At 57.9% G+C, this 20,282-nt stretch overlaps 1 protein-coding gene across 21 annotated transcripts in view; it reads right to left on the minus strand.

The window, feature by feature from the left end:
• Nucleotides 1–20,282, minus strand: part of DYSF (dysferlin) — a 209,954-nt gene that overhangs the window by 97,314 nt on the left and 92,358 nt on the right. For all 21 annotated transcript variants that reach the window (XM_046661644.1, XM_046661642.1, XM_046661643.1 and 18 more), the window contains 9 exons: nucleotides 19,856–19,962; nucleotides 14,285–14,477; nucleotides 11,823–11,978; nucleotides 8,434–8,565; nucleotides 8,185–8,351; nucleotides 7,233–7,347; nucleotides 6,835–6,940; nucleotides 6,424–6,566; nucleotides 4,271–4,444 (listed from right to left, as the gene is read on the minus strand). In XM_046661644.1, coding sequence (XP_046517600.1) covers nucleotides 4,271–4,444; nucleotides 6,424–6,566; nucleotides 6,835–6,940; nucleotides 7,233–7,347; nucleotides 8,185–8,351; nucleotides 8,434–8,565; nucleotides 11,823–11,978; nucleotides 14,285–14,477; nucleotides 19,856–19,962 — 1,293 coding nt within the window. The remainder of the gene's footprint in view (nucleotides 1–4,270; nucleotides 4,445–6,423; nucleotides 6,567–6,834; nucleotides 6,941–7,232; nucleotides 7,348–8,184; nucleotides 8,352–8,433; nucleotides 8,566–11,822; nucleotides 11,979–14,284; nucleotides 14,478–19,855; nucleotides 19,963–20,282) is intronic.

Consider the following 20,282-nt stretch of genomic DNA (forward strand, 5'->3'; position numbering starts at 1 on the left):
ACCTGGCCACCACCCACAGTCCTTCCCTGGACTCCTTCAAGCTCTGACTTGCGATGTCCTCCCCCGAGAAGCCTCCCTCATTAGGCACTGTCACTCTGCAAAGACTTATTCTGCCCTCCAGCGCTTCAAAGACACAGAGTCCACTGGGCTGACTGGCACTCGCACGTGGCCGACTCTCTTCCTGTCAGACAGCAGTTCCCCCTGGGCCAGGCCTCCACCATCAGATTGGGGGATCATTAAAAGAAAAGATCACTTTCCTCCCACCAGAGAGCAGGAAGAGCATGTCATCTTTCCCTGCCTCCCGCTCCAGGACCTTGGCCGCACACCTTCAGCCAGGAGTAAGCACACCCCGCCTCCCTCAGACAGGTGTCCACGTTGGGGGGCCAATGTGACCACCTCCCTCATCTTCATGATGTACTGTGTGCTTCTCAATCTTGCTACTCAAAGATGGTCCTTGGACCAGCAGCTTCAGCACCACCTGGAGGCTTGATAGAACTGGAGACGCTCGGGCCCCACCTGGACATTGAATCCAGAGTGTGCATTTTAACAAGATCCCCGGATGGCTCCTATGTTCATTAAGTCTAAGAAGCACTTCTTTAAGCCTCATGTCCTTAATCCTTACAAAGACCCTAGGATGGGGGGCCAGCCCTATGGCCTAGTGGTTAAATTCAGTGTGCTCCATTTTGGCAGCCCGGGTTCGGTTCCCAGGCACAGACCTACACCACTTATCCACAGCCAAGCTGTAGCAGTGACCCACATACAAAATAGAGGAAGACTGGCACAGATGTCCGCTCAGGGTGAATCTTCTTCAGCAAAAAGAAAAAAAGGATCCTAGGATGTGGTGACTTTCATGAGTAAGCTAACAGAGTCACTAAAAGGATAAATGATCTGTCCACAGAGGAAGCAGAATTCAAATCAAACCTGCGCCACTCACCCATCCTGCCACACCCCTGCCAAGTGACTGAGCAGACATCAGCGACCAGTGGGCAAAGGCCAGCACCCAGAACAGTGGGTGGGCCTGGTACCGAGGAAACCCAACCACCTGCCCCCATGATATCGAATGGACTTCAGCTCCAATGCCTTGCTGGGGCATCAGTACATCCAGGGACAAAGTACACTAGGCTCAGGGACAGGAGGCTAGGTTGTCCTTGGTCCCGGCAGAAAGCATGTAAAGGTGACCAAGGAAGGAGTGAGTGTGTGTGTGTGGACTGATGGGGGCCTGATTCATTCAAGTAGAGTGGTCCAGACAGTTCCTGTCAAATGGGCCTGTGGCCCTGTCCAAATGCCAGCCACACCTAAAGACTTTCCCAAACTCTCTGTCCTCCAACCCCAGGTTTGTGGGATCCAGCCTCTCCAACCACTGTCTGCCTCTGGGTCTCTATGTCAGCAAAGCGCCCCCCAGGATTCAGAGGGCTCCACTGTGCTGGTTTCTTCCACATATCACAGGCGAGTCACATCTGCATGGCAGTCAATCGCCTTCCCACGGCTGTTGACTGACATTTGATTTCAGCGCTCCCTCACGACATTTTCTCCCACACGAAGAACAAACGGGTTGGTTCTCTGTTCTGGGAAATGCCCCGCTTCGTTCTCCCAGTCACCGAGCCGTGAATGCTTGGCAGTGGGTCCCGGAGCCTTGCTCATCTTCTTCCCCCACATCCTGGCCGGCCCCAGAGCCCATCCACACTTCCATCCACGTGTCTCTGGGCACCTCTGGCCTTGCGCCCTCTCTCTCCACGGCCCCCTCACCTCACAGCTGACGCTCAGCTCCCAGGCCCCTCGGCCTCCCTGCCGTGGGCCGCCTGGCAGGCAGCTGCCAGACCCATCTTCCTCACGCAGCACTTCACCGTGTGTGTGTGTCACATTTGCCAGGGCCAACCGTGAACTCATCGCAGCCCAGGTCCACCCCACCCCGCAGCCTGGCAATGGGAGCGGCCCTCCCATCCACCCAGAGGAGCTCTGAGGCCTCTCTGACGCTCCCCTCCCCAAGCCCTGCTTCTCCGCCTCCCTCCACTCAGTCCCACAGCCCCCACCCTGGATGGTCTCCTTGTCCCTGATCTCTAAGCAAGACTCCTGATGGTCTCCCGAAGGGAGGCTCCCCCTCCCCAACCGTGGAGACAGCTACTTAATCAATGGCCCTAAGGCCCAGCTCTGACCAGAGCACTCCTCTGCTCAACAACCCACACTGGCTCCCTACTGCTCACTGAACAGTCCCATGGGTGTCATCTGTAGCTCTTTGCCCAGCACTGTTTTGGGGAATTTTTTCCCCTTTCAGATGCTCTTCTCCCTGACCTGGTGCTGCTGTCAACCACAGAAAAGGGGGGTGACCCAGGATGGCCAATCAGAACATTCTGTTCCTCACCTCAGGCTCAGGGGCTGGTGTGGGTACATGACCAAGCACACCCAGTCAGCCACACACAAGACTGTTACTGGTTATGGAGAAGGAGCACGCACCCCTCTGGGGTCTCCAGCTCTGAGGAGAACAGAGGACACGGGGTGTGCTTCACTGGCTGTAAAAAGGATGTCAGCCTTCTGCCACGGGCGCCATCTTTGCTACCGAGCGAGCCAGTGTGAGAACGAGGCCAAGACAGAGCAGCCAGTCAGAAACAGTCACAGGACACTGGGCGAACCCCCATTTCCTGCCAGGCCTGCTGCCCCATTCACCTCTCAGGCTCTTCCCGGCTATCTGAGGCCTGAAACCCGTTTTCTCTCTTTGGCCCATTTGAGTTGAGTTTCTGTCTGATGGAAACAAGCCCTCCTTCCTAAGGGTGCCCGCCCGGGCTCCGTAGCCCTGGCCCTGACTCTGAGGTCTGCCAAGGCCTTGATCCCCCAACCCCTCCACTGGAGCCATATGACCACCCCCAGGCCCCACCCTGTGCCCAAGCCAGGCCCTTTCCAACAAGAGAATGGGAGTCACTGAACACCAGCCCTGTCCCACGAGACTCCCCAGCTGCAGCTGCTCCAAGCTGGGTGGCAGTTCTACCCCGCCCTGCTCCTAACCCGACCTGAGCGCCACCTCAGTGGCCCAGAGAGCCCAGGGCTGGGCCGTCTCCTCCCGGCCTCCCCACGACTTGTCTGCAAGACCAGGGAAGGGCCCCTCTGGAGCCTATGACAGGCGTCTCTGATGCACCTGGCCCCCAGAGGCTTCCTTTCCCTTGATGCCACCCCTGGGCCTGGCCCACGGTCAAGGCCTGAGAGTGAAGGAACCTCTGGTTCCTGATCACCCCTTCTCAGGGGCACTGCCAGCCCCAACTCCCTTCCCTGTCCCCACCCCATCAGATCCTGGGCCTGTGCCACTGTAGTCCCCCAGCCCTCACAGCAGCACCGTCCCACAGCTATGTGCCCAGCCCCAGCCCAGGACTAAGACCCACTGCTTCTCCCACCGACCAAAGAGGCACACATGCACACACACACACACACACAGCTGGCTGCACACAGACACACTAGATTCCATCAGCCTGCACAGCTAGTGGGACTTGCTCCTCAGGGTCACAGCCCAAAGCACCCCCTGGGGGGCAGGCGATGCTGGCTGGATTTCAGAGAGGGTGTCACACCCTGGGCATCTCATTCCCACCTCCAGGAATTCCCAGACCAACAGAGCAGGGAACAGGCTATGTCTTGGCCCTGAATGTCCCCACTCGGACTGTCCAGGAAGAGCATCTCATCTCCTTTGAGGAACATATCATCCAACCTTGATAACCCCGGACAACCTTGAGCGGATTCCAATTCTACTGGCACCAGAAAGTGTCCACAGGGCAGGACAGCCTGCCCGGGGCTCGGCTTCTGAGGCACCTCTCTCCCCTCAAATTCCTGGGGATGCCCAAGCAGTAGCCTCCGTCCCAGGAGGGCTCATGTCCACCCAGGGACATTCAGAGGTCACTAGACCTCTCTGACAACTCCCACAGGCTGCGTCAAAGTGTCCCGGGCCCACCCCATGCCAGCCAGCCTCTTCAAAAGAGCCGGTCCTTGGCTCCAGCACAAGGCATGCCATCAGAGGGCCATGGCCCTCTCCCCCAGCTCCCATCTTGACTTTGCAAAGGAGCAGCAGGTCTTCTGGTGCCAAGAAAGGGGCTGCTTTCTTTTAGGAGGACATCTAGACTGGTGCCCACTTGCCCCACATGCAACTCCAGAAGAACTGAAGCCAGGATGACCGGCCAATGCTCCACCCCCAGTCCCATCCTACGGGCCCCTGCACCTCCCCAGTGTCGGCCCTGAACAGCCCTAGCAGACCCAGCCACACCCCAGAGGACCCAGGACTCGGGCAGGGACGTACCAGGGCCCCCTCGAGGGCAAACACAGCTGCAGGCCCTGTCTTCTCCAGTGGCTCCATGCGGCGGCGCCAGCGGCGGCGGCGGAAGGCATCGGTCTTGCGGTACTCCAGGTGGAACTTCCAGCCGAAGAGCGAGGCGTACTCCCAGCCCTCGCCCTCCGCCTCCGCCTGCCTGTGCTGCATGGGGAGAGCAGGACAGAGGCTGGCTGGCAGGTTTGTGGGAAGCCAGGGCTCAGCTCCAGCGGTGCCCTGCCTGCCCCTCACTACTCCCCAAACCAGCACCCTCTAGGTGGGAAAACCTGGGAGGGCCACCTGGAGGAGGGGGCTTTGAGCAACTTCTGGAGCAACAGCTGTGGGTCAGAACATCCAGAGGGGAAGAGGCTCCCTGGGCTGTGGGGAGATCCAAGGAGCCAGAAAGGGAAGGTAGACTGACGCAGGGATGAAAAGCACTGGGCTTTGGGTTTGTTTGTTTATTTGGATTATGGGTGGATTTCATGAATCCAAGGTTTTCTTGTCATTTCCTTTTTCATCTTCACATCCCAGCTTATAAAAATGGAAGTGGGTCTGCAATTCAGAGGCAAAATCCTATTTCCCAGCTCCGGCGATTTCTCCACAAGATTAGGCCTAGGTCAGCCATGGAGGGAGCCCCTGTACTTCCTCCGAGGGGACCCTTTCCAGGACCTGGAGAGGGCCTGTGGGAGCTCCCTCCTACCCAGCTCATGAGAGAGAGTGACCTGGGACTGTCCTCAGGAGCTGTCCCAGGCCTGGGCCATGAACTCAGTGACCAGTGCCAGCCCTGGAGGCCAGCTGTGTCCCTCTCCAGGATGGAAGCTGATGGGGAGGGAGCCGCCAAGGCACACTGCCTGGCAAGGTTTGCCTCTGTCCCCTGGGTGCCCTCATAGGGACAGTGGAGTCTGTCTGGTTCATGGCACCAAAAACAGCTTGTTGCCCAAAAGCCTTGCCTCTCCTGGGACCCAGTGACCTTCCTCTCTAGATTCTCTGTGCCCAAAGAGAGAGGAAGAGACTTGGGTCATACCAAAGGCTATGCCTGGGCTGGGGGAAGCCTGGTTCTTGTGCCAAAATTCAAATGTGTGCTTGGGAATGAAGGACGCAAACCAAGAGGGTCCAGGGGAGGCAGGCACTGAGGCTGTGCAGGACATGGCACCTGTGTGACCCTGGGAGCAGGCACGGCGTGCCCTGTGGGTATCTGGACAGGGCAGTGGGCATGTGTGCCCACCCTGTGCACATGTAAATGCTGACAGAGCCCCCCAGGCCCCTTTATTAGCCAGTGCACTCATGCAGAGCACCCGTCCCCAGCTGCCAGGAGAGTCGGCAGTTACCAGCTCCAGCGGCCCCTTCTCCAGGAAATTGCTCCTGCTGAAGGGAGCAGGCTCCCTGGGGAAGGTCCGTGCCCCAACCCACCCCCCACAGCCAACAACTGATGGCCAAGAGGGTGCAAACCCCAGTCCCCTTGCCTCCAGGTGAGAATGATTCTGTGGTGCTCCAGGGTGCACCCCTCCCTTAGCCACGGCTCAGGCCAAAGCTGACTTCACCTGAGACCACATCCTTGCTCCCAGCACTCCTGAGAGCACTGCCTCACGAACAGCATGTCGCCCAATCCCTGTCTCAAATTCCAGGACACCCGGCAGCAGACACACTCTAAGTATGTCTTTGCACCTCCTGGCTCTGCGTGTGAACTCCAAGTGTGCTTGCATAGTTGTGGGCATCTGAGTGTTTTCTGACTGTGAACATCTGTGCGTGTGCTGGGTGTGATAGGTACGTGTGTCAGGTGTGATCTGTGTGTGTGCTGGGTGTGATCTGCGTGTATGTGGGTGTGAGCATCTGTGAATATGTTGGGTGTGATCTGTGAGTATCTGTATATGCTGGGTGTTATCTGTGCGTGTGCTGGGTGTGGTCTGTGTGTACACTAGGTGTGACCTGTGAGCATCTGTCTGTGTGCTGGGTGTGGTCTGTGAGGCTCTGTGTGTGATCTGTGTGTACTCTGGGTGTGATCTGTAGGGATCTCAAGTGAGCTGGTGTGCCTTGTACACGTCCCATGCACACTTATGTGTGTCTGTGCACACAGGTGTGCACCTGTGCTCAGCTGGCCTCCCCCCATCCGGGCCTCACCCCCACCCACCGCCCTCTGGGCTCACCCTCTTCAGCGCCTCCATCTGGCTGAGGTCCCTCCTGCGCAGGCGGACCCAGCGCCGCCGACGGTGTGTGTAGTACATCTTCTCGGCGGGGACCCAGTGCCTTGGCTTCCGTTCCGGAGGGATGGTGATGCTGTACTCCCAGCCTGGGGGAGGAGCACCCATCACTCATTGCCCAGCCATTCCCATCTCTCCAGAAGCCATGTCTCCCTTCGGGGCACACTCACAGACTCATGAGCGGCCACGGACTCCTAATTTGTAGCTTGGAGTGAGGGCTCACCCAGGAAGTCCCCCAGAGGAAGGAGCCCAGTGAAGGCCAGTGCCCCAGGGCAAGGGCCCTGCACTCAGCTGTCCCCACCAGCATGCCGCATCAGCTCGCTGGGGTGGGTTCACCGGGGTCCATGTGCTGCCCACCTTGCTCGTCAACGGCCCGATTGAGGTCTGTGGACCATTCTTCATCTTCCCACTTCCAGCCCAGTGGGCACTCGATGTCATCCTTGGGAAGTACCTTCTCCCCGTTCTAGGGCAACACAGGCCAGGCATGCGTGAGAAGAAACAGATGTGATCAGGGAAGCTGAAAAGGTGCCACTTGACAATGTACATCCTCGAAGCCTCTGGTGCAAATCGGGGTCAGTGTCCTACCCACAATGGACCTCACACCGTCCCTCTGTTAACCACAGCACGGAGGCTGGGGACATGGGAGCAGGGGAGAAAATGTCACACCCTTCTTTGAGCCACATGCCCCTCCTGGGCCCAAATGTCCAAGACTTCAGGAAAGCAAAGCCCACCTGCCCCTGGAGCGCCCCCCTTACCACATCCGTGTAGTTGTCACTCATGTAGATCCACTGGCCTCCGGGCAGCCGGGTCTGGTTCTCAAACACCTCCTCCACAAAGCTCAGGTGGCCCGCATCGGTGTCGTGGAGCAGGCTGCAGGCAGGGGCCTGTCAGAGCCTCCGCCGAGGAGCCCCCCATCCACTGCTCCCGACACAGCTCCCCCCTGGCCTTGGCCAACCTTCCCGAGGCAGCCTCGCGCCAACCAACAACGAGAGATGGAGGGGAGAGGGCGAGGAGGGGGCAGAAAGTCAAGGGAACACCCAGGGAGACCTGGAGACACTCACGGACAGAAGACGCCGCCACCCAAGATCAAGAAGGAGAAAGACAGCAAAAAGAGAAAGAGATCTGAACAGCAGAAGCCTGGCGGGGAGCTGAAGCTCAACAGATAGTTGTAGAAATGTGAAATGTTAATGTAGAAATGTAGAAATGTTAAGTTGTATGCTTAAGATTTGCATACTTGACTATAAAATGTTATACTTCAATTTTTTTAAGTAAAAAAAAAAAATCCCAATTGTTGAATGTCAACCAAACAAGGAAAGAGAGAGAGGAGAAAGAGGTAGAGATGGCAGTGCAGACGGAGAAGGACGATGTTCTGAGGGGCCCTGAGAGAGAGACAGGCCCTCAGACAGGAAGAGGCCAACACGTGGAGGAGGAGACGCTTTCTGTGGCGTCTCGGAGGAGACGGCCGCAACCAATGGACGTGAAGTTGAAGGGAGGCCAACTCCAGCTTAATAATAAAGGACTTTCCGATTGTCAGAGCCCCTCCAGAAGGGACAGCTGCCTAGTGAGCCCCTAGGCCTGGGAGAGTTCGGGTGGGAATCCCCTTGACCAGGGAGGTGGACTAGGCAGAGGCATTAATAGGGCCGAGGCCTTTCAGAGACAGGGCCGGGGCAAAGAGGGGTCCCCAAGCCTTCCCTGCCCATGACTCACGTCTTCTCCGGACACACGAACCACTCTCCAGCCCAGGCCCAGCCGGCCGAGGGGCGGAAGCTGTCCTTGGGTAGCTTGATCTTGCCTGTGACGTCAGAAAACTTGGGGTAGGTGAGGCCCGTTGTGCCCCAGTTCCCGACTAGGGCCAGCTTGGTCTGGTTCTCGTACTGGACAGCAAGCAATAAAGAGAAGTGAGTGGGAGCCGTGGCAGTTCCAGGCAGGGCAGGGGGCGGGGCAGCAGGCACTCACGGTTTCAGCGAAGACAGAGAGCTTGCCCTCAGCAAACTGATTGAACTCCTTCTCATCCACAGAGAGCCCGAACCAGAGCTTCACCCGTATCTGCACCGGCATCCGGGCTCCCGGCACCCCTTCCATTGGATACTGGGTACCAGAGAAGAACAGAAACCCACAATCCCCGGCAGGGTCAGGAGGTCCCAGCTGGGGGTGGGGGTCTCCAGCCTGGGCATACCAGCCTGACACCCCACTAGGTATGTGCCCTGTTGGAGAACTTAGAATTTCATAGACAAGAAGTGTACGATCAAGACAACTTCTCCCCACCTGCCAAGATGCCTTCCCATCAAAGGAGAAGACTGCACCATCCCCACCGAGGCACCCTCTTCAGAGATGGGCCATGTCTAGCCCGGGATCCCCCATTCTCCCCTCTCCCACCACATCCTCATTTCTATTCTCTTCTAAAATAGCACTGTCCAGTAGAACTTTCTGCTACAATGGAAATGGTTTATATCTGAACAGCCCAATAGGGTAGCCACAAGCCCCATGTGGCTAGTGTGACTTAGGAACTATATTTTTAGTTTTATTTAACTTTAACTAATTTAAATATAAATAGCCACTTCTGGCTACCATATTGGACAATGCAGTTCTGGAACTTGTCTCTAAAGGTGATACAATGATCCAGGTCTGGAAGGGGAAGAAGTTAAAGTCTTCCCCTTCATTTTCAGTGTTGTTGTTCTTGCGTTTTTTTTGGCTGGATGTTAGTGTATCATCTGATATTCCTACCTTTTCAAGTGCTTATCAGTATGTTAACCACTATTCACTGGTCTTCAACTGCTTTTTATCCTGAAACTTTCAGAAGCTCTGCCAAAATGGAATAACCACAACCCAACATAAAAAATTTATTCTCCACAACTACTTCACCATTTGAAATCAAGGGTCAGATACGGCCTGAGGAGCAGAAGTTCCTCACTCTTAGAATAACACATTGTCCGTTAGAGGAAGTAACACATTAAGTACCTAGACTTCGTGTGTGTGAGGCTGAAGGAGTACCTCCTCTGGGACAGGGAAGTGAATGAGAGGAGAAAGGAGTTTTGATGGGTTCAGAAGAGGAAAGGGAGGCCCAGGGAAGGGGTCTCCAAATACCAGAGGAGGCCTGGGTCCCTGGAGGGAAAGCCCAGGCCGGTAAGAGGACCAGGGCACAGGATATGCCAAGGCAGGGATGGTCTCACCATCCACCCAGCCTCTCCACTCTTGGTTCATCCTCGGAGAAGCCTGAAGGAGCCCCTGACCCCATGTGTCACCCCTCGGAAACCTCTGCATGACTGTTCACTTTAGCTGTCCTCTCCCCTGGGGTGGTTAGCGGCCTTTTCCCCTCCAAACCACCAGCCCCAGGGAGATGGCAGGAATGCCTGACCCCCCCATCCACCCCCAGTCTCTCCCCTGCCCTCCCCGAGACGGGGCCAGCCTGCCGGACCCAAAATAGCAACAGCAAATAAAGAAATGTCTAGTTTGGGGCTCCTCTCCCTCTCTGCTGCTGCTCATTTTTTCCAACTTTGGTTTAAGTTAAGAAACACCAATGTTTTCTTGGTCTCTGCTTGCTGCCAACATTTTTGTAGAGCTTGCTCAGGAGCTACTGGCGGGGCTCATAAACTCAGTGGGGAAGACTTCGAGAAACAATTCTATATCTTTTTTTTTTTTTTTTTTTGCTTGGAATCAGGGAAATTTTTCAGTTTGCATTTCCCCGAGGCTGCAGGGCCGAGAGGTCGGAGCCTGGAGCTCATCCCGTTCGTCCCCGAGCATCCCCCAGGCCCGCTTCTGCGGCCCCACCCCCACGCCTGCCCACAGCCCTCCCTGGTTAACCCCGCTCAGAGGCCGCAGCTCCTGACTTCCTTTCCCTTCTGTCCTACTAGGCAAGGAGCTGGCTTAGGGGGGAGAAAAGCAGGATGCTAGGAGTTTAGGATCCCACGCGGAACATGCCCCAGGTGGCATGTGAGCAGGTGGGAGGAGGCAGCCCACTGCCCGACACCCCTCCGCCCCCTCTTTCTAGGCAAAGCTGGCCTCTCCTCTGAAGTACCAATGACCCCATGTACGAACATCTTCTCATCCCTGGCCTTGGGTTGGCCTCCCTTCATGGTGTTGGTGGAGCCCCCTCTTCCCAGGGAGCAAGGGAGCTCCCTAAAAGGAAAAGGGGAGAAGAGGGGAGAGAAACTAATATCCATCCATCACCTTGTTCCAGCAAGACCCATGACCTGTGTTACCTAATTCAATCCTCGAAACCTGTGAAGTGGGCAGCCTGATCCTCATTTTACAGGTGAGAAGATAGCCAGCAGTTCAGAGAGGTTAGACAACCTGCCCAAGGCCACACAGGATTCCAGCCAGCCCTGCAACTGTCCACGCACACTGTGCCATTGAAACCTGCCCTCTCTACCCACCCCAGGGGGCAACAAGAATGACCAGCCAGTACATGAATGGGTGGACCAAGAGCCACTCAGAGGTTAGTTAACAGTGACTTCCTGGCAGAGGCAAGGCAGGAGTTGGTCCTGGTGTGCATGGGAGGAGAGACATGGGATAGGGAAAGGTTGAAGGCCAAGCAGTTTATAACACCAGCAGAGCCAAGGTAAGTATGAGGGGTGGGCCTGCCTCCCAGGGCCACTCCTCCTCTAGCAGGGCAGCCTCCATGACAGCCCACCACACAGGGACCCTGCCCTGAGCCAGGGCAGCCACAGCACAGCAAGAGATTTCCCGCAATGGTGTCCTCACCACCATGCCACAGTGCCCCGACCAAAGCAGCCTCGGCTCTATGTCCCCACATTAACCCACAGAGGAGGACGGGGGCTCCCCCGGCACCTGCTCACTTTCCTGTCTCCCCACCCCAAGGCTGCTGAATCCCCTGAGAGAAGATGGAGAGAGAGCGAGGACGGGTGTTGGAGGAGGAGAAAGGGAAGGAGAGGTGGGCCGGGGAGCCTGGGGCACGTGCTCCCACAGCTCTCAACAGGGCAGAGCCACAGGGAAGAACTTGAACCCAGGTGTGACTCCAGCTGGAGCAGGGTGTGGAGGCAGGTCTGTGCCAGGGCTCTTAGAGGCTGGGGGTGGGAGCTGGGGCCCCCTACCAGGGACTGGCTGGGATGGCAGCACTGCCTCAGGGGTCAGCCCCTCCCAGACGGCCCAGGGCCACATACCCAGGGCCTCATGATTCCAGCTCTTACCTGCTAACTTTCTAGACCAGGTGCATGGGGTCTAGGGATAAAGGGGAACGGGGGTCACTTTGCCCAGTGCCCTCCACCCCTTCAGAGCAGAGCCCAAGGACTCTGAGTCGGATAGAGAACAGGAGGAGAGACGGAAGGGGACGGGGACAGGCCTTGGGCTGAGAAAATACAATCGTGATTTGAGGAAAAAGAACCCACCTTCAAAAAGATCGTCTGCAGCTTCCCACAATTCTTGCCACAGTAGTTGGCGCCCCGCCGGGAGAAGAGGACCTCGTGGGCGGGCACCCGCTGGTACGCCACCCGCTTGTCTCCCTGCAGCATCCAGATGACCACGTCAGGCAGGCTGTTCTGGGGCTGGAGAGAGGGTGGCAGTCACGGTGGAGACGGTGACGTGCCTGGGCCCGCACCCCACAGCCCACTGTGAGCTGACCTACCCCGGCTCTGGAATGGGCTTCTCCTCTCAGCTTCCATCCCTCACACTGCCCACTCCCGGCCACCCCTTTGACCTGCCAGGGCTGGCTGGGCACCCCTGTCTTCACCAGCTTTGAGCCCCAAGGTTACAGTGTGAGGCTGCCCCTGCTCACACGAGGAGCCTGCCAAAGATTCACCAAGCTGAGTTTTCCAGGAAGAGACACTCCTGCCTGGAGCCCAGAGCTTAAGTTCTTCGATCCCCTCCACTGGGTAGGTAGATGCCCCCAGGGGATAGACATGGAAGGATTTGATTTGACCCAGAAGACGACATGACCCTTAAGATGCCACCCTCCGTTCCTCACCCCTGAGAGCAAACGCGAATCCACAGAAGGTGCACCCCTTCCCAGAGGACGCTCGCTCCCACCTCCCTCTAACAGCAGGGACCCTTGTGGTCTGACCCTTTTCTGGGCCTGAAGACACCAGGCTCTGAAAATGATGACAAGCCCAGAACAAAACTGCAGGGCCCCTGAGCCCCTCAAACCTCCAGCTGTGGGCGAGAACTGCTCCCAGCACCACACTCACGAGAGACGGTTACATCTGTCTGCTTCCAAGGTTGGTGAGCAACGTGTGCGCGGTTGGGGGGGCCGGGTCTCTAACCAGGGCTGGGGCTGAGTGCTGATGCCCCGGAGCACCCACTCAGCCTTTCCCAGGCACCCTCTCGCTGCATCCTTGCAGCAGCCCAGGAGGCAGGGACAGGCAGCCCCTTCCAACTGGCAAGGAAGTTCAGGCTCAAAGAGGTTAGGAACCAACCGGGTTTTTCTGGCTCCACTTACGTGTTGCTGACCACTGCACCAGGGGTTCTCAAAGCGTGGTCCCCAGAGCAACAGCAGCCACGGCACTAGCTAAGAACTTGCTAGAAATGCAAATTCTCAGGCTCCACCCCAGATTTGTGGGATCAGGTGGGGCCTGCAACCTATTTATTTTTTTTTAATTGAGGTGATATTGGCTTATAATACTGTGCAAACTTCAAGCGAACGATACTAGCTATCAGTTTCTATACAGACTGCGTCGTGTTCACCACCGACAGTCTAGTTTTTTTCCGTCACCATACCTGTTTCAACAAGCCCTTCAGGGGACTGTGTTGCCCTCTCAAAGTTGAGAAGGACTCTCTCCGGTTCCCTTACAGTCAACAGCACCCCTCTGACTTAACCCTTCTCTGCCCCATCGCAACCTGTGCTGAGAGTTCCCCAGTTGGTCTGGGCTAAGACGATGGAAGACAGCCTGTGACCAGCCACAGCGGATGGTCCACAGCCACTGTGAGGGGTCGGCCTGTGGCTGAGCAACACAGTGTTCCCCCAGGTAGCTGGCCACATGCCCGAGGCCCTCCTCGGGGATGCATCCAAGGCTGACTCTCTAGGACCAAAATTTCGGGCTGCCTTCCCCTCCTGAGCAGCCTCCCACCTCCCGGACCTCCCTGTCCCCTTCAACAACTGGCTCCTCTGAGGCCCCCCTCAGGCCCTTTTCCTCACCATCCCCCAGCCCCTCCCTGGGGGAACCACAGGGCTCTGGTCCGAGTGGGCAGCAGCTGGTCCGCCCGTGACATATAAGCAGACCTTCATGCTCATTCTGGACAAATCCGTGGGCTGCCTGCTTGTTTGGGAAACTGGGTGGGTGCACCTGACCTCAGGGCGGCGGTATGCAGGTGGGGAAGGGGTGCCCTTGAAGACGGCTGGAGCCACTTCTCTCGGATTAGATACAACAAAGCTCAGAGTTACTGCACATGCAGCCTCCTGGGTCTGGGGCTCAGAGGCATCCAGCGGGGCAGGACACGCAGGGCCCCAGAGGGCAGGTGCAAGGCCAGGTGCACACAGGCACAGGATGACAGGGAGAAGGAGTTGGGTCCCCGGGGAAGCAGGTCCCAGCACTGGACCTACAGCCAGGCACCCTGGGTTCTGGTCCCAGCTCTGTCTCTGACGTACATTGGTGGCAATTATTGAGCAGGTTTGGGGGCATTATAGGACACCTACTACATGCCAGGCTCTGAGCTGGGCCCCACAACACCCAGAATTCAGTCGCACCCTCTTTCCTCCTCCTGTGAATGGGGACATGGATGCTCAGAGAGAGGCAGTCACCTACCCAAGGTCACCCAGCAATGGAGCCAGGGTTGGATCATGGTCCAGACAGTCCCGATGTCCCTCCCAGTGCTAATGTTCCAAGCAGGAAGGAAGACACCTCCCAGGGTTAGCTACCTCCTCCGCCAGGGCACGGAGACGCAGGAGCCAGTCCTCAGCCTGCTCAAGGGTGGCGGGGAGCTCACTGTGGCCGAGCTTCAAGGCCAGGGCCGCCTCACTGATCTGGCTCAGGTGACGGGTGCGCAGCCGGTACAGGTACTGGTCCAGGTGGGTGGCAGAGGGCGTCTCTTGGACGTTGCACAGGGGCTGGCTGTGAGGAACACAGATGGGACGTGCCTGATACGCAGGAGCCCAGTGCTCGTCTAGGTCCAGGCGCACACAGGCACGTACACACACGTGTGCACAGGCCTCCATAACATGCCCCACAGCCTCGGCCTGCCTGCTGGGTGCTCCTTGTGCCCTGGGTGCCTTCTCCAGCCTGACCCACACGCATAGTCATCTCCGTGTGATCTGCTCCATCCTCATCTCCTCCAGGGAACCTCCCCCCATCACACTGGCCCGCATGCCTCCGGCTCTGAAGTCCCCCAGCCCTTGACTCTGGGGCCACCTGTGTGAAACTCATCCTCAACCTGAGGGGTGGGAGTTCTTTTGCATGTGTGCCCCCTCTGTCCTATTGGCTGCCAGCTCTCAGAGCTGCTCCCTGCATCCTCCTGGAGCAGAGGCCGCAGCACTAAGCTGCCCTTGGCTGAAACGAATCTATTCTGTTGTACGCACACTTTCTTCAAGAAGGAAATTTATGGACCCCTGACAAGCCACTGCAGACGCTGTGGGGAGGCCGCGAGCCAGCAATACAGATGTGTCCACCCAGGGCGGCCCCACCATGCCCCTCCCAGAACCCTGCATTCGGGAAGCCTTGGGAGAGGAGGTGGGGGGTACATGCAGCCCCAGAAACACTGCTCTAGGCCCCAAGTTGGGGGTTGAGTATAAACTTAATCCTGTTTGGAAGCGAAGAACTCTGACCCCCCCCCCCCCCCCCCCCCCCCCCCCCGGGGGCCCTAATAAAAACCTAACCCCTTTTGGAAGCCAAAACCCCCCCCCCCCCCCCCCCCGCCCCCCGACTCCACTGGGCTCCCTAAAATTCCTTCCTATGGCTCCTCCTCAGAACCCCAAGCCTCTGGGGTCAGTCAGTACACACCCAGGGTCGTGCAGGAGGGGATGGGCTGGGGTGGGGGCATCTGTGCCCCCCCTTGCCAAGTGGGACCCCTCTGGTGTATGCCTGCTTGAAGGTACAGGGGCTGCCCCACCTCCGCTGAGCCCTTGACTCCCAAACAGGACATCAGTCAAACCGCCGCCAGTTCTGCTCCCACCACCGGCAGCCCCCCCCCCCGCCCCCCCACCTCATACTCCCCTCCCCGCAGCGTCTCGACTCCCGGCTCCCGGCTGATTTATTTTTCTGCCAATTTCCCCGAGCTATGCAGAACCAATTACCGCCGGAGCGCAGCGGCCCGCCGCCGCCAGATACACCGCTCCGGCAGGCCCTCGGCGCACTACATTTTTCCTGTTATTTTTTTTAATTGAATTTTTAGGGTGGGGGGAGCGGTACGCAAACTCCATCTCGGGAAACTTAAGCCCCGGGGCCTGTCTCAGGTCACGTACTGCACACCCTCTAGTAATATAATATTTACTGCCCTGAGGGTGCCGCGGATGGGGCTGCCCGGTCCAGGAGAGGGGTGGCCTCCATCCCCAGCCCACTCGAACGTGGCGGAGGGGTATGCTCAGTGGGTAAAGGGGGGCCTGGGCCGGAGTCCTGGCCTGGGGCCTGCCTGAGTGGGCCTGAGGGTGGGGGCAGGCAGGTCTGCAGGGGGATACGGAGAGCCGAGCCAACCAGGTGATTTATGCTCCCAGCCGGGGTCGGGAGCTGGGTGGGACTGCCATACAGACCACCAAAGGGAGATTTTCCTGAAGGGCAGCAGCCCAGGCAAGACTCCCCAAGACACAGCTGGGACCTGTGACTGCCACTAACAAGACATCTGAGCCCTTTCTCACCCCAGGAAAACCCACGCAGGGGGTTCAAAAGAAAGAGAAACCCCGAAGAAGAGGCTGGATGACCCTGTACCCACAACCCCAAACAGAGATGGTGGCCCTGGCTGACTTGGAAATGACCAGCAGGCCCAGAGCCGGGCTCAGCACAGGCTGAGAGCGAGGCTGGGCTGCTCACAAAGTCGCTGCTGACCCCCACTGTGAGTGGGTGCCTTTATCAGGGATAGTGGCCCAGGAGGGGCAGTGTCCAGCCTGAAAGATGAACTGGCCAAGGGGTCATTCATTTCACTCCTGGTGAGCAACAGCTTTGCTGGTCCTGGCTGGAGGTTGGGTCCAGAGACCCAGCTTGCACTTGGGGAGCCCCCAGAAAAGAGGTGAACAGGCTAGATCCCCACTGAGCAGCCCCAGAGTCAGGAGTACTTCCCGGAGGAAGTGACCCTGAGCTGCACCTTGCAAGGCCAGCAGGAACTAGTCAGGCTAAGAAAAGCAGAAAGGGTGTTCTGGCCGAAGGAGCAGTATGTACACAAGATGAAGGCTCAGAGGCAGGAGGGAGCGTGTGTAGGGCAGAGAGGGCCGGACGAGGCAACACAGAGGCTCCGCAGGGCCGGAGGCTGGGACTGCTGGGGTCCATCAGGCAGGGAGTGGGAACAGAGGGGCCAGTCCACCAGGGTGAGAGCTGAGACTTTTTTTTTTTTTATTTTTGAGGAAGATCAGCCCTGAGCTAACGTTTGCTGCCAGTCCTCCTCTTTTTGCTGAGGAAGACTGGCCCTGAGCTAACATCTGTGCCCATCTTCCTCTACTTTATATGTGGGACGCCTACCACAGCATGGCTTGCCAAGCACTGCCATGTCCACACCTGGGATCCAAACTGGCGAACCCTGGGCCACCAAAGGGGAACGTGCACACTTAACCGCTGTGCCTCTTTTCTAAATGGAAGCTGCTGCAGGGCTCCAGTGGAGACAGCATGGCACAGGTTTAGGAAGGTCACAGAGAATGAACTGGCCATGCTGGCAGGACATCCAGCTGGAGCTGTGTGGTGTATAGTCGGGCTGGGGTCTAGAGATGAGAGGAGAGGGCTTGGCTGGAAGAACAGAGTGGGCACCACTGCCCAGCGAGGAGAGGGGCTCCCAGGGAGATGAGCCAGGAAAAACGGTCCGACGGAATGAAGGACATTGTGGAGACGCGGACAGGGGCTGGCTGAGGAATAGGTGAGCAGCCAGCGGTCAGCCGTGGCGAGCCAGCTCCAAGCCCCTGCACCTGGCTGCCCTTCTTGTCAGCTGTGATGATGCTCAGCAGAGAGGGGGAGGGGAGGAAGCCCTCTTGCTGCAGCCCCAGAGCTGTTGGTGGTCTCAGGTGGGATGTGAAGGAATGGGTGCTGAAGACTGGCATTCCTCCCCTGGAGAGCTATTAGTGCATTCCCAAGAGGATGGGAACCTCCTCCCAAGCTCCCCACTTGGGACAAGTGCCCCCCAGAGGCGCCAGGCCACCTTCCATCCAGAGGAGAGTGACTCAGGGGCCAGGCCTTGGCAGAAGCATTTTTAGCCAAATCCTCCAAGAACAGAGCCCTGAGAGGGGCAGTGAGGGCAGCCCAGGACTTGGGTCCCACCCACCTCAGATTGTTCAGGCACCTCGGACCTGCCAAGGTCCACACAAGGCATGAGTCATGAGCAGGGCTTCGGGGAGCACCAGAGCCCTGGCCCGCCCTCAGTGCCAGAGCTGCCAGCCAGGCTGACGGAGCACAGCGAGTCACTCGGAGGCCCTCCCCAGGGTGACTGTACCCCTGATGCCCCCCAGACCCACTGTGTCCTCTGACCTCCAGACCACGGATGTCCCACAGGCACCTCCCTCGCAACATGGCCAGTCCTGAACTCCCCATCTTCTTCCAAACCTGCCCTTCTCCTGCTGACCCCTTCCCAGAAGGGCCCTGCCATCCACCCAGCTGTGCTGACCAGAGCCAGGAGATCATTCTGGACCTTCCTTGGGCCCCCATATCCAACCCACCATCAAGTCTTGTCCATTAGAGAGCAATACAGCTAGGGGCTCGGCCACTTACCAGGGGTGTGTATCTGGGCAAGTTAATTAACCTCTCTGTGCCTCAGTTTCCTCATCTGTAAAATGCGGATCATTCTACTTCGCACCTCGTAGGATTTTATGATTAGCTAATATGTGCAAAATTCTTAGAACAGCACCTGACACAGAAAGTGCTCATTTTGAGGCTGTTGTCATCTTGATGCCTCCTGAATAGTCCACGCTGCCCTCTGCTTCCCCCAGCCCCCACCCCTCCCAATGTCCTGCCTTAGGTGATGCCTTCATCCAGTCTCCCCTCACCAGCGCCAGCCCATCTCTCGCACTGCAGCCAGAGTGAGCATCTGAACCACAGGGACCACTGCGCCCCCAACGGCTCCCAGGGCTGAGCTCACCCAGCAGACCCCGGAGGCCTGTCCCATTCCAGCTTCAGCTTCCCCTGCCAACCCCCCTCCCACAGCATGTGCCTCCGACTCCCCAACACACTTCATCTGGCCACTTTGCATTGGTCACCCCGGGGAAGCTGAAGCTGCACCCCGTCAATATGCTCAGGACACCTGGCGGAGCATGCCAGGCTTCAGGAAGGCTGGGGGATGAGTGAAGGACCTGCCTGGGATTCCACCACTGCGGGTGTCAGGGGGGCATTGTTTGGGGAAAGACTTGGTCAGACAGAGACGCACTTCCCAACTGGGGCACAGAGGACTACACGGGGCACTGCGTCAGGCTGCCATGTCTCCAATTTCTCAGCATGAAGGCACTTCTCGTACATTCAGTGGTGGGGGGCGGTGGGGGTGATAAGCTTTAGCGGGGGGCACAGAATATGTTTGTATATATTCATACTTAGCCCTGTAGGAAGCAGAAGGCAATGATTTATTATTAAGTCCATTTAACAGCTGAGAAAACTGATGCCCAGTAGAAGTGAAGCTGTCCAAGGCCGCAAAGCTGGTTAAAGGACAGGAACCTACGTCTCCTGACATTTCTTCTTCTTAAGAATAATTATAGCTACTATTTATGAAAGACTTCCTCAGGGCCAGGCACCTTGTTTATGTGATATTATAAAGCAGTTATTCTTAATGTCAGGTTGAAGACGAGGAAGCCAAGGTTCAGAGCAGGCGGGGGGGAGCCCTGAATCACCCAGCGGTGGGGCAGATGCTGAGACCCTCCCCCTTCTGCAGACCTCCTGTTCTCCACCACCCCCAGGGCCCCCTTTTCCTGAAGCTGACAATCGGCCGTGTCAATAGAAAGCTAAACAGAAACCGTGGTCCCTGACGTGGCCTTGGGGGAAGGAGGGGCGCTGTCACCCACCAGCCGGCTCCTCCTGGAGATTCCATCAGGGAAATAGGAGGTCGGGGATCAGAGACACAATGCTCCCCATTCAGGTGAGCCCGGCCGCCCCAGGCCCACAGCTGCCGCCACTGCATGGAGATTTATGACCTGCTCTAAATGTCACCTTTTCAACTCCCCGCGCTGGCTCCACCACCTTTGGACTCAGCACGGGCTGGACTGCTGGCCAGGCGTGGCTGGGAAGACGTGCCGTCGCTCAGCGCCACACACGAACACTCCCAGGGACAGGGCGCAGTTGAACCCGGAGGGGAGGGCACGTGGGTACCGGGCACCCCCTACCTGCAGTCTGCAATGAGCTCATCCATCAGCTGAGCCACCAGGGAGTCCACATCCTCGGTGGAGCACCGCGCCTTCAGGGCCAGGTGGACCTGCTCCAGGCCGGCTTCCTGTGGGACAGGCAGGCAAAGGCCAGGACCGTCACCGCGGGGTGGAAGGTACACATCAGACCCCCAGCCCGCAGGCCCCATCTCCACAGCTCGGTCCCTGAACCAGAAAGGAGAAGCCAGTTAGAGCAGAGAAGGCAGAGCCCAGACCTGACAAACCAGGGTCTGTCCTGGCTCGAGCACCTTCCCGGGCTCCCCACACCAAACAGATCCAGAGTCCCAAGCCTGGGACTCCAGCCTCAGGCCTGGTCAGGAGGAGTTCAGGCTCCGACAGAACCAGTGGCATCCTGCTCCTTGCGGGCCCCCTTCCAGCCAGGGCTGAC

The sequence above is a fragment of the Equus quagga genome, chromosome 5 (genome assembly GCF_021613505.1).
Source record: "Equus quagga isolate Etosha38 chromosome 5, UCLA_HA_Equagga_1.0, whole genome shotgun sequence".
In the NCBI taxonomy this organism is placed as follows: Eukaryota; Metazoa; Chordata; class Mammalia; order Perissodactyla; family Equidae; genus Equus; species Equus quagga.